The following is a 15589-nucleotide window of genomic DNA, read 5'->3' as shown; positions in this document are numbered from 1 at the left end:
GGCTGGCCAAGGGATGACAAGGTGGCAAGAATGTAAGGACACACATGGAATTCCACGCAGCCATCAAAAAGCACAGGATCCTGCCATTGGCCTCAACGTGGATGCAAGTGAAGTTAAGCCAGGCACACATGTGAGATACCAGGACCCGCCTGTGTGGCAGCGTGGACACAGGAGCAGAGTGGAGAGGGTGGTTCCCAGGTGGGAAGGGGCTGTGCCCCTGTTGGGGATCTCAGCCGTCACCCACACCCGGGGAGTGTGCCTGCTGGGCAATGCGTCAAGGCCTTACCGGCTCCTGTCCTCGCAGTAGCGGAAGATGGCTTCTTTAGTGATGCGTCTGTTGGTCCTCCTCATCTCGTTGAGCACCGCGGTCATCCAGTCCTCCACGCGGCCCTCAGCACGCACCGTCTTCCCGAACTCCATCACCTCACCTTCTGCCGATATCATGGCACCCACCAGCTTCTCCCCGCTGTCTCCATCATGGAACCGCAGCATGGCGATGTTGTCATACATCTGTAACACAGCGGGCGGGCAACCCGGCCATAGCCCCGTGCACACGGGCCATCCCGCCTGGGCCTGCGGCACAGGCAGACACGAGCTGGGACTGGGCTAGAGACCAGGGTGGCGGGGTGGCCCTCCTGGCTTCCCAGGGAGCCCTGGGAATTTGTTCTGCTCAACTTAACACAGAGATGGCACAGCCAGTGAGGTGCCAGGGCAGACAGTGCTACCCAGCAAAGAGTGACTCGCCCATGCTTGTAACATCACCTCCTCACCCCAGAGCCCATCACCACCACCACCACCATGTGGGCCAAGCCTGTTGACAGACGGAAAACCCCACACCCAGAAAGGTTATGGAATTTGCTGGACATCACACAGTAAACCAGGAAGGGTGGTTCCAGGGTCCAGAGAGCTGGACTACCAGCCCCTTACCCCCTTGACCACCCTTGGATTGCTACGAAATTTTTGTTTCTCAAACACACACCACACAATTTGGAGATGTGGGCAAACACCACCAACAGCAGCCAGGTGTGCCCTGGCCAAACCATGGCCCATGCCGACATCCGTGCGTCTGCAGGTTCACACAGTGCCTAAGGCTGGACTGGGCCAGAGCCAGGAACTCAGTCCAAGCCTCCCATGTGGGTGGCAGGGAGCCAACCATGACAGCCATGACCTATCCTGGCAGGGTTGGCTCCAGTGGGAAGCCAGAGGCATGCGTCAGAGACCGGGACCAGACCCAGACAGGCCAACACAGGACCCAGGCAGGACCTGCTGTCACTGCCATCCCCATGCCAGGCCAAGGCCAGCTGCAGGGAGCGCAGCTGTCCGCCAGGGGGCAGCACCGTCCTTGATCATGTGTTCCTGCAAGGCTGGCTGCAGGGAATGCAGCTGTCCGCCAGGGGGCAGCATCAACCTTGATCATGTGTTCCTGCCTGGCCGGCTGCAGGGAGCGCAGCTGTCCGCCAGGGGGCAGCACTGACCTTGATTATGTGTTTCTGCCTGGCCGGCTGCAGGGAGTGCAGCTGGCTGTAGGGAGCGCAGCTGTCCGCCAGGGGGCAGCACTGACTTCGATCATGTGTTCCTGCAAGGCCTGCTGCAGGGAGTGCAGCTGTCCGCCAGGGGGCGGCACTGACCTTGATCATGTGTTCCTGCCTGGCCTGCTGCAGGGAGCGCAGTTGGCTGTAGGGAGTGCAGCTGTCCGCCAGGGGGCAGCACCGACCTTGATTATGTGTTCCTGCCTGGCCGGCTGCAGGGAGCGCAGCTGTCCACCAGGGGGCAGCACTGACCTTGATCATGTGTTCCTGCAAGGCCTGCTGCAGGGAGTGCAGTTGGCTGTAGGGAGCACAGCTGTCCGCCAGGGGGCGGCACTGACCTTGATCATGTGTTCCTGCCTGGCCGGCTGCAGGGAGTGCAGCTGTCCGCCAGGGGGCGGCACTGACCTTGATTATGTGTTCCTGCCTGGCCGGCTGCAGGGAGCGCAGCTGTCCACCAGGGGGCAGCACTGACCTTGATTATGTGTTCCTGCCTGGCCTGCTGCAGGGAGTGCAGCTGGCTGTAGGGAGTGCAGCTGTCCACCAGGGGGCAGCACTGACCTTGATCATGTGTTCCTGCAAGGCCTGCTGCAGGGAGTGCAGCTGTCCGCCAGGGGGCGGCACTGACCTTGATTATGTGTTCCTGCCTGGCCTGCTGCAGGGAGTGCAGTTGGCTGTAGGGAGTGCAGCTGTCCGCCAGGGGGCAGCACCGACCTTGATCATGTGTTCCTGCACGCAGAGTGGGTCGCTGCTGCCCAGGATGCTGAGCAGCTCGTCATCAGAAATGAAGAAGAAGCGGGGGAAGGCGTTGCGCTTCGAGTCCAGGTAGTCGTTAAGGCTCTTCTGGCACCGCTCGAGGCCCTCGCTGATGTTCTGCAGCTCACTCAGGCGGTTGGGGGCTTCGCAGCACCTCTTGATCACAGGGTCTTTCAAGGTCTCGCTCATGATCTGGCCAGGGACAAGGAGACAGCGTCACTCATGGCTGTGGGGACACGGCACGTGACCTGGAAGGACCCACAGCTAAACAAGGACTCACTGCCGTTGGGAGGAGGCACGGGGCAGAGGACACTGAACTCTGTTTGAAAGAAAAGATGTATTTGAAAGGCAGAGTGAGGGGGGCCAGTGCCGTGGCATAATAGGTCAAGCCTCCACCTGCAGTACCCGCATCCCGTATGGGTGCTGGTTCAAGTCTCAGCTGCTCCGCTTCTGCTCCAAATCCCTGCTGATGCTCCTGGGGAAGCAGTGAAAGACGGATCCACGTCCGAGGTGCTGACAACCATAGCGAGTTGGGCTCTGGTCAGTTTCAGACATGGGGGTTCCCTGGGCGGACAGCAGCTGTCCAGGAGGGACCTGCCCTCACTGACTTATCACCAGCCCCATGCGCGTGGTCTAGAGCTCCCAAGGGCCTTTGACGCCTTGGCCCGTGACACATGGGTTCACCATGGGGGCTTTTCCACAGTGGGCGTCGCATTGGTATTCAGGAGGCTCTGGATCTGGGAGCACCCTGCTAGCCTGGACAGGCAGGCTGTCCCTTGGGATGCAGCTGTTCTATCTTTGCTGCCACTTCAGCAAATATCACTCGGTTTTTTTAAAAAGGAAGAAGAAGCTACAGTGAAATAGACCAGCTGTTGAAAATCAGAAAACTTTTTCCCAGACCAAGGTCATGCTTGTACAGCAGATACCGGAGTCATGGCGTGTCAGCCGCTGCATCAGCCACCCTTCCCGGCTCCACCAGCACCTGTGACTTGCCCGTTTGAACACCCTGTCGATGTTGTCGAACTTCTTGGCCTCGTCCGGGAGCTGCGACCGGATGTCCCCACCAATGAAGATGCTCTCAAGATACATCCATTTCCTCTGAACAGCCATCCAGATCTGTGGAGGGCGGGGCTTGTCAGGTGCACCGGGAACCAGCGGCAAAGGCCCAGCTGCCAGAACAGCCTCAGACACATGTGGGTCCCAGGGCTTCTCAGAGGAGGTGGCAGAGTGGGCACGTGCCCCACCAGCTCCTCCATTCCAAACACACCGTGTCCCCTGCCCCATGCCTCCCTGGTTCCACCTTGCTGTGTCTCAGAGGCCTGCGCTCAGCCTCGCCTAAAGACCATGGTGTGATGAGGACGTTGAGAGCAAGTCCTTGACTCCTTTATGGTCCATAGCAACTGCCGCTCTCATTTACAAGTCCAAATCTATCACAGCTTTATGTGTGCATGGGAAAACGGACACACAGGATGCCCCTTCTGTCATGGAGCGTGTTCCCCAGGGGGAGGATGGAGAGTGGAAGGTGCCCGGCATCATGCCCATCACTGCTGACACCCGGGGGGGCAACGGCCCAGCGACCACCAACGCATCAATGGAGGCCCAAGCTACAGGGCCATGCCCAGAGTGAGGCAGGGACGCGCTCCGACAGGACAGGACCCTGGAAAGCCTGTGCAGAAAGACGCTAGGCATTTGGGACTGCCCACCGTGCGGCTCCACCTGTGGGAAGCAGGAAAATGGACAGAGAAACACAGCAGGGAACGCCAGGGGAGCTGGGTGTGAGAGAGCATCCCAGACCAGACAGTGAGCGTGCTGGGTGACACCTGCACGTGGCTGTGATGTGTGCTTCAGAAACATCCTGCTGAGCTGACCAAGACGAGCGCTGTGCTATGCCCTGCGTAAACTACATAACAGCGTCTGCTGATGAAAATGGCAAAACTGACTAACCTCACCCGAGCCAGATGGAGGGCCTGGCCTGGATTCCCTGGCTGCCCAAGTCAGCCACTGTGTCCAGGAGCAAGGACATGCCTGTGGCCTGGGGATGGACAGGCCAGACACACCACAATGGCCAGAGTCCAGACCACATCTGGTGCAGCCCAGTGAGACAGGCCAGGCTGGGGCAAGTAACCAGACAGCAACCAGAAGTGAGCAGAAGGGGAAAATGTGCAAGAGCCGAACTGGAAGCGTTCAAGTCGCACAGGAGCACAAGGAGAGGCCAAAAGGGGGTGCTCAGAACCCCAGAAAACAGAAGGAACTCTCAGCGGAACTCTGAGATGAACGTGCTTGCGACCCCCCGTGCAGTTGGAGGACACAGCACGCTCGCAGCAAGCACAGGACAGCACTACACAAGGACAGGGGCGTGGGAAGCAGCTGGGAATCCTTGGGGGAACCAAGGGAGGGGAGTAGCCACCGACCAAAAATCTGTCATGCGCCCCCTCGCCCGAGACAAGCCAAGACAGAAGGCACGCTGCCCTCGGGCCCGTGTTCCAGAAGGCCGCCCGAGCCCCTGCGTGGCCGCACCTCGATCACCTCTCCGATCAGCGAGAGGCTCTTCTCCCACTTGTGGACCGTCTGCAGGAACGGGCCCACGAAGCGGCTGCCCGAGATGCTCTGCAGGTTGACCGTGTTGTCGTCCAGGCTCTGCACGACCTCGTCCACGGAGCCAAGGATGTAGCCCCGCTCGTGCGTGCCTTTGTAGTACTTGACCACGGAGAACTTCATGTTCTCCCACGTGTCCAGGATCTCCTTCACGGCCTGGCCAGGGGCATGGAGACAGAGTCGGGCTCGTCCACCGGACCCCCGCTCCCCGGCTCCCCGCAGCCTGGCCTGGGTCCACACTCAGCCTCGGGCCCTGGGCCCCGGAGTGGCCATCCCAGGCATTGCTTGCTCAGGGTTTGTCATGTTCCAGGTGAACATGCTATACATATATGACCTCTCACTTCATGCTGTGACATCTCCAGAAAACACAAATACAGCCATGTAGGCGTGTGCAGGACTAGGTAAGCATGTCAGGTGTGTGCACACTGTGTGATGTGCAGGCGCGTGCATCCATGCGCTGTGGATGTGCATGAAGCATCACATTACACACAATGCACACATGTGTACAGGCATGTGTGTGTGCAGTTGTATGCCTGCGTGTGTACGTGCGTGTGTGGACCTAGGTGTGCATACGCTGCTAGCTGGGGAGGAACAGGTGCCACAGTGGAAGCACAGCTCTCTTCAGGGAGCACGACCTGGCTTGATTCTTCCCCGTTGCCTCCGCAGTGGGCCCACCCCAGCCTCCCCGCCCAGCTGAGGGCCGTGCTGCCCGCCCGCTGCCACCTCACCTTCTCAATGGCCACCTCCTTGATGGCGGCGGTGACGATCTCGCCGAGGACGTCCGTGTGCTTGTGCAGCTCCATGGCGAACATGTTCTCCAAGGTGAACGTCTCGGTCATCTCAAAGACGACGCCCGTCTTCTCCATGAGCTCCTTCCAGTGCCTGGGCGGGGGGCGGGCAAGCAGGTCACCCCTTCACACAAGGCAGAAACCCACCCTCACGCCACAGGATTCTGAAATGCAAGGACGCCACGGGGAAAGCCACTGCCCGAGGTGCCCACGATCCCGTGTGGGAGTCAAATCAAGTCCTGGCTGCTCCACTTCCCATCCAGTTCCCCTGCTAACGCTCCCGGGAAAGCTACAGGAGAGGGCCCAAGTCCCGGGGCCCTGCACCCACATGGGAGATCAGAAGATATTCCTGGCTCCTGGCTTCAGATTGTCCCGGTTCTGGCCACTATAGGCATTTGAGGAGTACATCAACCAATGGATGTCCTCGCTCTCTTTCTTTCTGACTCTGCTTTCCAAATAAAACAAAATCTTAAAAAAAAAAAACTGCAAATGACTTGAGTTGGGTCTGTAAGAAGTTTGTGGAACATATACCTTACAAGAAAGCAAGGCACAAAGTTCCCACATTTCTTGTGCCAAAATAAGTGAACCTTTGAGCCCCTTTTTCCACAAACGTCTTGAAATGACTACACATGAGCACCCCACTATCCTGCTGGACAGTCCCAGCTGGCCCCCTTGCCGGTTCTTCCCATCCCCAGCCGGTCTTCCACACGACCTTGGCGTGCAGCAGCTGCCAGTGGCACTTCAAGCATGACTGGGACCATCTGAGGAACCCAATGGGGGAGACAGCAGCGGCCCTGGGGCCGCCCAGATGCTCACTGAGAGCCTGGCCCGGCGGGACGGGGACCCACGGGGCGGGACGGGGACCCACGGGGCGGCACGGGGACCCACGGGGCGGCACGGGGACCCACGGGGCGGGGCCTCGGGCCAGAGCTGGCACACCTGTCTCTGAGTGCCTCGTGTTTCAGGTCCAGCAGCAGCGGGATGGAGTCCCGGAAGGCCTTCATGCGTGCCTCCAGATGGAAGGCCACGGACAGCCCACGCACTGCCCGGGGCAGCTTCCGCAGGGCCTTGAAGAAGCCGTCGATGCCCTCCTGGAGGACCTGCACGTTCAGGTTGACCCAGAGCGTCTGCGACCACTCTTCCTTGGCAACCTGGCAAGCAGCGGGGAGGGCTCCGTGAGCAGACACGGGGGCACGCGATGGCGGCAGCACTGAACACCTGGCTTGCCGCCCAATCTCACGGTGCTGTCACTCAGGAGAGAGGAGGCCAGGACCTGAAGCCAAACGACCTCTCCCCAAACAAGGATTCCAGCAACCCGTGGCCCTGTGCCAGACACATGAGTGAGGACTGGCCTCCTGCAGACCCGGGATGGGCACTGCCAGTCTCAAACTTGCACGGAGGGTCATGTGCGGCCACGGCAGTGGGAGGTGCCAGGCCTCGTGGGAGAGTTCTTGTGGCCGCTGCTATGGGAGTGGAGGAGTGATTGTGGGCACGGCTCCTGGTACAATGAAACAGGGCCCCTTCCACATCCTCCACGCTCTCCTGAACCTGCCCCGACTGCCAACCCCTAGAGCCACGGGCCAAGCACCCGCTCACTGTCGGTGCCTGACCACAGCGCGTGAGAGAACGCCATTCATGGCCACACGCCTGTCTGCCGGACACCAGCCCAGAGCCACCGAGTTCTTTCCCAGACCTTGCGTGAAGAGTGACTCCAGCCTTCCAGGTCCTCGAGACACGACACCTCCCTGAACCTCCCTCACTCTTCTCCCAAACTTCCTCCTGAGCCCAACCATCTCCCAGCAGACTGCCCCGCCCGCGTCCTAACGTGTAGCTGTCGCCCCGTCTTGCTCCCACCAACCCTCAGCCACATCCCTCTCCCTCCTCCACTGTGCCCTGGATGTCCTTACTGACCGACAGAGGCTCGCGCCGCTGGCCTGGACAGCTGAAGGAGAGAGCTGGCTGGCTGGGAGCTGCACAAAGTCCTGTCGGTGCTGTGACCCCAGACCAACAAAGTCACCAGTTCCTTCGGGGCCTCCAGAGGACAAGTGTGGGCAGGCTTAAGCACTGTGTCCACTCTGCACTGCAGCCAGCACAGCCCGGGGCTGTCAGGCCGGTGTCACTCGCCAGAGGCAGGGATGGACGGCTGAGTGGCTGGTTGGTATTAGCACAAACAGTGCAGAACTAACGTGATCCCTGAATGCTCTTGGGGTGTGCCCACAGGTTGTTCCCACTTCCAGCCACACAGCTCACCCTTCACCTTAGCCAAGCCTGGGTTGCCCTCCACGTGGAGTGTCTGTTCTCTGATTGCAGAGAACTCCACATTGCACAGAAGTTATTGTTGTGACAACCATTCTAAGATGCGCAGTTGTGACCCAGTGGGTTAAGCTGCCATCTGTGACATCAGCCTCCCCCTCGGGTGCCGGTCTGAGTCCTGGCTGCTGCCGTTCTGATCCAGCTCTCTGCTAACACACCTGGGAAAGCAGCAGCAGACGGCCCAAGTGCCCGGGTCCCTACGTCCACACAGGAGACCAGGACGGAGCTCCAGAATCCCGCCTTCACCCTGGCCCGATCCCAACAGTTATGGCCGTCTGAGGAGTGAATTGGCAAATGGAAGATGTCTGACTCTCTCCCTCCCTCCCTCTTTGTAGCTTTGCCTATCAAATAATCTTTTTTTAAAAAAAAAAGATATGCAACTTTCAGCTGGTGGATACATGTGCACATAGGGCACCACTGTCACGCCCTAGCTCCTGACCAACACGTTCAGCGGCAGCGTGGAACCCTCGGCCGTCACCCCAGCCCCTCACTCACCTTCAGGGCCTCGTAGAGGTCGTAGATCATCCTCAGCCCGCTCATCTCCTTCTGCACCTTGAGCAGCTCTGGGTACATGGTGATGGGGAGGTCGAACAGCTTCTCGGCGTTGGCCAGCTGCTGCCGGTTCCGCTCGTGCTTGGCCAGCTCACGCTCGAAGCTGCCCAGGAGCTCCACGCCTGACACACACACAGGCAGGAATCACCCAGGTGCACCTAGGACCGGCCGGGCCTCGGCATGCCACCGCACCCAGCACACCTGCAGTTCCTCCAGGTGGGAGGGCGCCCAGAGCCTGGGGGGGTGGGCACATCTTCCCAGCCCTGCAGGAGGTGTCTAGTGCATGCCCAACACTCCCTCTCCCAGCTGCCACAGCCACGGCCACTCCCAAACGCTGCCCTTCAGAGCATCCCTACAGGGAGAGAGAGATCTTCCATCCACTAGCTCACTCCACAAATGATCCCAGCAGCCAGGGCTGGGCCAAGCTGATGCCATGAGCTGGGCCCTCTGGCCGGGTCTCCCTCACGGGGGGCAGGATCCCAAGCACTGGAGCCAACGCTTGCTGCCACCCCCGACCGCACACCAGCAGGGAGTCGGGTCAGAAGTCGAGTCAGAACACCAACTTGAGCACTCAGACACGGGATCCCGGGGCCCAGACGGCGTCACAGCCACACACACCAAGTGTCCACCCAACTGCTTCTGATGAGCCCCCGGCAGCCCAGGGTTGGTACCCGCCTCAAGCTTTGCTTAGAATTCTCGGCACTTCTGTCCACTCACCCTTCTCGGCTGTTACCTGAAGGGCGGGGCAAACACAAAGCAGCCCAGCACCCAAGTCCCAGGAATGAACATAAACATGTCAGGCAGAAAGTGGGGAGGCCGTGGGGGAGGCCGTGGGGGAGGCCCCGGGGATGTGGCCAGGCAGCTCTGAGCAGCACAGGACTTCACCTCCCCCGCTTGCCACACGTGTCTTACTGCCTTCAAATGGTTAAGCACACAAGAGTCCCCAGTCAGCCCAGCCTCGCACAGACAGGAGTCCCCAGTCAGCCCAGCCTCGCACAGGCAGGAGTCCCCAGTCCGCCCAGCCTCGCACAGGCAGGAGTCCCCAGTCAGCCCAGCCTCGCACAGGCAGGAGTCCCCAGTCAGCCCAGCCTCGCACAGGCAGGAGTCCCCAGTCAGCCCAGCCTCGCACAGGCAGGAGCACTGAAGCCATCGGGGTGGGGGGGGGAAAACGCGTAAGGAAAACAGACGCTGCAGTGTCGCAGCAGACACTTCCCGTTAACGATTACGAGAAACCTCGTCTGACACCGTGGTGTAGCAGGCAGAGCCACCGCCTGTGGTGCCAGCATCCCATTTGGATATCAGTTTTGACTCCCGGCTGCTCCACTTCCCATCCAGCTCCCTGCTAATGTGCCTGGGAGAGCACCAGAAGCCGGTCTAATCCTTGGTCCCCTGACACCCATGTGGGAGCCCCACCGAGTTCCAGGCTCCTGGCTTCAGTCTTGTATAGCCCCAGCTGGGGAGTGAACCAACAGATAAGAGATCTCTCTCTTCCCCCTCCTTACCTCCTTATCTCTCTCCTCTCTCTGTTCCCACTCAAATAAATAAAACAAAGGAAGGAGGGCGGGCAAAGAGCAGCCATGGACAGCAGCCCAGGGCGGCCCACAGGGCGAGCTCACCTTTATCCAGGTCCTCACCCACGGAGCCAGGACCCTCATTGTAAAAGTTCTTGGCGAACTGCTCGATTTGGTGTCTATAGTTCATGATCTCACCACGAGTGATCTGGGACAGGCAAGGGGTGAGCTTGACCGGAGGCCAGCTCCCCGGCTCTGCCCCGGGGTGCGGGGTGGGGCGGGCCAGCGGGGATACCTCGGTGAAGGTCCGCTTGATGCCCCCCAGCGCGTGCTCCACGTTCAGTGAGTCATTGAAGAGGTCGAGCCACGTGCTCTCCAGTTTCTCCACGAGCTCCCGCTCGGCGTCATTGGGCTGGTTGTCAGGACGACAGAGCAAGCCTCCATCACGGCCCTCCCGGTCACGCCGCCCGCCCACCTGCTCAAGGACATCGCCCTCTGCCAACGCAACCTGGGACATGTTACGCTTCGAAACCTACCTGAGACGTCAGCATCAGATCTTACAGTTAAAGCAAAATGTTTTTAAAAATTGCTAGAGAAAGTGGAAGGTAGAATGATGGAGAGACAGAGAGCTAGAGAGAGAGAGGGAGAGAGAGAGAGAGATCTTCTGTTGCTGCTTTACTCCCAGTGGTGGCATCAGCCAAGGCTGGGCCAGGCCAAGGCCAGGAGCGAGGGGTTTCATCAGGTTTCCCATGGGTGTCCTTAGTCCACTTCCTGCCGCTTTCCCGCGTGCGTTAGCACAGAGCTGGATGCAAAGCGGACAGGACACATTGCGGGAAGGCTCCCACGCGAGATGGCCGCTGCAGGCGGTGCCTTACCAGCTCTGTCACAGTGCTGCCCTCTAGGACTTTTTTAAAGATAAATACAGATGACCCAGAAAGCCCAGCTTCCCACCAGCTTCATTTCTCATCAGAACAGGCATTTGGGGGTTGGCACTGTGGCACAGCAAGATACACTGCCACCTGTGTAGGCACCTGTTCAACTGCCCCGCTTCCCATCCAACTCCCTGTTTGGGGCGTGGGAAGGCAGTGGAGGACAGCACAAAGCCTTGGGACCCTGCGCCCGCGTGGGAGACCCGGAAGAGGCTCCTGGCTCCTGATGGGCTCAGCTCCGGCCATTGTGGCTATTTGGTGAGTGAACCAGCAGACAGAAGATTTCTCTCTGTAAACCTCCTCTGCCTTTCCAATAAAAATAAATAAACCTTTTAAAATAAAGAAAGAAACATCAATGAATAGCTAATGCACTTGCAACAGCTTGCAACAGCTGCAATGAACAGGAAATGAACACCTCAAATGAACAGGAAATGAATGAGCTGAGGTCGGCACGTGGAGCTGCTACTTGGGATGCTGGCGTCCTGGACCAGAGCTCCGGCAGGAGTCTGACCCGCTAAATGTGCCATAAAAGGTTGTGAACAGCCCGAGTGCTTGGGCCCTGTGCCCACGCGGGAGATCTGAACAGGGGTCCCAGGCTCCTGCCTTCAGTCGGGACCAGCCCTGGCTGCCATGGGCATTTGGGGGAGTGAACAAGCAAATGGAAGACTCTCTGTGTGTCACTGACTGAGGAAAAATGGAGACTAGATCTAGATTTGCATAAACTTGGGGCTTCCGCATTTATGCTGTGTTTCTACTTCTTTTTTTTTTTTTTAAAGATTTATTTTTATTATTTTTTCATTGGAAAGGCGGATATACAGAGAGGAGAGACAGAGAGGAAGATCTTCCGTCCGATGATTCACTCCCCAAGTGAGCGCAACGGGCCGATACTATGCCGATCCGAAGCCAGGAGCCTCTTCCCGGTCTCCCACGCAGGTGCAGGGTCCCAAAGCTTTGGGCCGTCCTCAACTGCTTTCCCGGGCCACAAGCAGGGAGTTGGATGGGAAGCGGGGCTGCCAGGATTAGAACCAGCGCCCATATGGGATCCAGGGCGTGCAAGGCGAGGACCTTTAATCACTTGCGCCACCGCGCCGGGCCCATGTGTTTCTGCTTCTAACAGCAGCTCCCCCAGCAGTCTCGTGGCTAGACTTGGGGTTCTCACTTCCTCTGAGCAGGCAGCTTGGGCTGAAACCTCAACATCCTCTCATCAGATGCCCAGGACACAAAGTCCCAGCCAGACCCCACAGTCCGCGCTCACCCGCCAGACACGGACCAGCCAGCTTGCCCAGGCACCTTGCCTTCCCTCTTTCTTGGCTTGTCCCTCTCTCCACATCATCTGTGCAAACACATTTTATTTACTGAAGAAAATGAACACTAAGAAGGAGACAGGAAGGAAAGACGAGGGAGGAAGGAAGAGGAGGGGGCAGTGGCAGCAGTGCGCAGGCACAGTGCGTTAAGCTGCCACCTGCAAAGTTGGCTCCCACCGGTTCAAGTCCTGGCTGCTCCACTTCCAGTTCAACTTCCTGCTAATGTGCCTGGGAAGGCAACAGAAGATGAGCGTGTGCCACCCACGTGGGCACTCGGGATGGAGCTGCCAGATCCTCGCTTTGGCCTGGTCTGGCTCTGGCTGTTATAACCTTCTGGGGAGTAAACCAGTGGATGGAAGATCTCTCTCTCTCTTTTTTTTTTAACTCTATCTTTCAAATAAGTAATTTTTTTAATTAAATAAAGAGAGGCAGAGGAGGAGGAGAAAAGAAAGGAAAAGGAGAGTGGAGTTGGTGTGCAGTACAGACCAGTCTACAAAAACACCGCGTGAGGCATGCCAGACCAGACCATCTCCACTCTAAGCTGTGTTGCTGCCAACGACCAAACATCTTCTCTCTGGGGGAGGAGCCTGCCTGGGGGAGGAGCCTGCCTGGGGGAGGAGCCTGCCTGGGGGAGGAGCCCTCACGCTCCCCACCACTGACTCACCAGGATGCTGTACATGGCCATGGTCCGGTAGCGCTCCTGCACGTCCCGGTACCTCAGCTCCATGACCAAGGACTTGCCCCGGATCTCCGCGATCGTGGCCAGGACAAACTTGAGGTCTTCCAGAGTATTGGGGCTCTTCTTCAGGTTTTTGGCCAAGTGCTAGGAGGCCAGGTCCAAAGGACCCAGAGAAGTCAGCCAGGAATGCGGGGGCCATAGCGTTCCCCAACCCACCCAGCGGGAGGCGGCACCCCGCTACCTCCATCTCCTCGTGCAGGCTGTGGAGCTCCTCCCTGGCAGAGTCGTTGAGGAGGCGGCCGAGGGAGACCACCCAGGACTTGGCATTCTCCTGCACCGTGCTGGCCAGCGGCCCCAGCTGCAGGCGGACACAGTGCTCGTCCTTGGTCATCGGGTGGCGCATGACCTCGGAGGCGATCTTGGAGTAGAACTGCAGTTTCTCGTCATAGAGCACGCAGGCCGGCTTCTTGGCCGCGAACTTCTCCATCACAATGGCCTTGTCCAGCTTCCAGAGGGGCCGGTACCGCTTCCACTTCTGCAGGTACTTCATGAGGGTCACGAGGATCCTGTGCACGTTCTGGGGGATCATGACCGCCTGCTCGATGATCTGGGGGTTCTGGGAGACGTCGTTGTAGAAGCTAATTATCATCACCTCCTCCTCCTCCCCCTTCTGCGGGAGGCACTCGATGCAGCTTCCACGCATCCAGCGCACGAAATGCTGCCAGAACAAAAACCGGGGCAGCGGAGCGGGAGCCGTCAGCACCTGCTCTGCAGCCGACCCTGGCGAGCGAGGGGCGTCACCTTATGGCTAACACTTCGTGTCGGGTTGCGGAGCTGACCCCGTTCCGTCAGTCCTCCTATCCGGAGACGGACTCACCACCCCCCACGCCCCAGGTGGGCCTGGGTCCTCAACCTGAACAACGTGTGAATAAAACAAGCTCAAAACCATCACCGTCTCTTAAAACCAACTGAAATGGGCTTGAGCTGGTCTGTGCTGCTGAGTCAAACGGGGGGACAGGCGGTCCCCACCTTGGTCATCTCCACGCAGCTGCGCACGCAGTGCACGCACATCTTGTCAATCTCGTTGGCGTTGGGGTGCAGGATGATTTCGGGGGCCGTCAGGATGGTCTCCGTTTGGAACAGCGGGACGCTGCCGAGGACCAGGGCGTTGAAGGACTGCAGGTTCCTGAGGGAGGTGGACACAGAGGGTGTGGCGGCACAGGTGCAGCCCAGGGTATGGTCCTGGAGTGCAGAGCGGTGAGGCTTGGGTGTGGCCCTGGGACGCAGCTTGTCACAGACACTCCATGCATCCTAAACCCACCAACAGAGCAGCTCAGTTCTGCCCCCGGGAACCTGGACGCCCCTGAGTTGGGCAATGAGTAGTGAGGACAGCCTTCAAACTCCGACTCAAGGACACGAATCCTCCTCCCCCCCACTCCACGCTCCCCGGTTGTTGGGGGAACCAAGTCGGAGTGACCTCGGGAGTGGAGCCCTTGCTAACCCAGACCCACTGCCCTCTCTCCCAGTATTCCCCAAGGCATCTGGAGAGATGTTTCTGGAATGTGTGGTCCTACACCATGCCCCCTCCAGCTGCAAACACGCCCGACTCCCCCTGCTCTCAAGACAAAAAGCTCCTGGTCCAGCCAACCTGACTCTTGGGATCCAAATGACCCCTGCTGCCTCTGAGTTTCCCAGCAGTCACGGAGAAAAGGCAAAAGCCACAACACGAACAATTCAATGCATGCAGCCCGTTTTGAACAACAACAACAAAAAAAAACTGACAAAACAAACTTTCCCGGGAGACTACAATCAGACAAGGGGTTCACTGCCCTCAGGCTTTTGGCCAAGATTCAGTGGGATAACCCAAAACCGCACCCTGGCACCCCACAAGCCACCACACGGGCAGCGGTAATGAACCCCAAAGGCTGGGTTCCCGGGAGACCCCCTGAGGCATCAGCTGCTGCCCCAGCACACCTCAAGGACCGCTGGGGTCACGAAGCTTGTGGCTTTGAGCCCAGCGCAAGGGGCACACAGGTTGCCATGTATGAGGCTGGCACGATACCGCAGTATAAGCAGCCCACCCTGGGGTGATGTCACGCCAGCAGGAAGGGGAGTGAGGCTAAGGGTGCTCAGTGGGTGGGAGCCCATTGCTGGCTGGGACATGTTCTCTTTCCAAGGCCCCAGGGTCTGCCCGATGTGGGAGCCAAAGGCAGCAGGCTCGCCGTTGAGAACCCTGCAGCTCAGGTCCTGCCCCTGGCGGGCAGCTGCGGCCATGCAAGCTGCGGGTAGGACTTACCTAAGCACCAGCTTGGTCAGTACGTCATAGATCTTGTTTTCCCAGTACTCATAGTAGGCAGCCAGCTTGGGGGCCTTGCCCGTGTTGGTGTGGACCACCAGGCCCTCAACTTTGGTCAGCAGGGGCCCGATGGCCAGATACCACCGGACCATATGGTCCACATCTTTGGCCCTTTCTCGCTCGATGTGTTCAAAGAACTCCTTCACACCTATGGGGAAGACCCCAGTGACAGTTACTGGGGTCCAGGTGCCGGCCACATGGTGTGGAGGGACACAGCCAGCGTCTGGCCTTGACCCCAAAAGCAAAAAGCCCCGGAGCTCAGGCCCCCACAAACGCCCAC

At 59.0% G+C, this 15589-nt stretch overlaps 1 protein-coding gene across 1 annotated transcript in view; it reads right to left on the bottom strand.

Annotated features, from left to right (window-relative positions):
- The window catches only part of DNAH10 (dynein axonemal heavy chain 10), an 85211-nt gene that overhangs the window by 50267 nt on the left and 19355 nt on the right, over window positions 1-15589 (bottom strand). The window contains exons 18-30 of the mRNA XM_040987127.1: window positions 15250-15457; window positions 13983-14139; window positions 13195-13671; window positions 12939-13097; window positions 10337-10453; window positions 10147-10249; window positions 8474-8652; window positions 6605-6816; window positions 5606-5759; window positions 4800-5033; window positions 3276-3398; window positions 2241-2474; window positions 287-510 (exon numbers count right to left, since the gene is read on the bottom strand). Coding sequence (XP_040843061.1) covers window positions 287-510; window positions 2241-2474; window positions 3276-3398; window positions 4800-5033; window positions 5606-5759; window positions 6605-6816; window positions 8474-8652; window positions 10147-10249; window positions 10337-10453; window positions 12939-13097; window positions 13195-13671; window positions 13983-14139; window positions 15250-15457 — 2581 coding nt within the window. The remainder of the gene's footprint in view (window positions 1-286; window positions 511-2240; window positions 2475-3275; window positions 3399-4799; window positions 5034-5605; window positions 5760-6604; window positions 6817-8473; window positions 8653-10146; window positions 10250-10336; window positions 10454-12938; window positions 13098-13194; window positions 13672-13982; window positions 14140-15249; window positions 15458-15589) is intronic.

The sequence above is a fragment of the Ochotona curzoniae genome, unplaced genomic scaffold (genome assembly GCF_017591425.1).
Source record: "Ochotona curzoniae isolate NIBS_2020 unplaced genomic scaffold, NIBS_Ocur_1.0 contig_46, whole genome shotgun sequence".
Lineage (NCBI taxonomy): Eukaryota > Metazoa > Chordata > Mammalia > Lagomorpha > Ochotonidae > Ochotona > Ochotona curzoniae.
The sequence above is the reverse complement of the archived record's forward strand: the minus strand, read 5'-3'. Positions and strand labels throughout refer to the sequence as shown.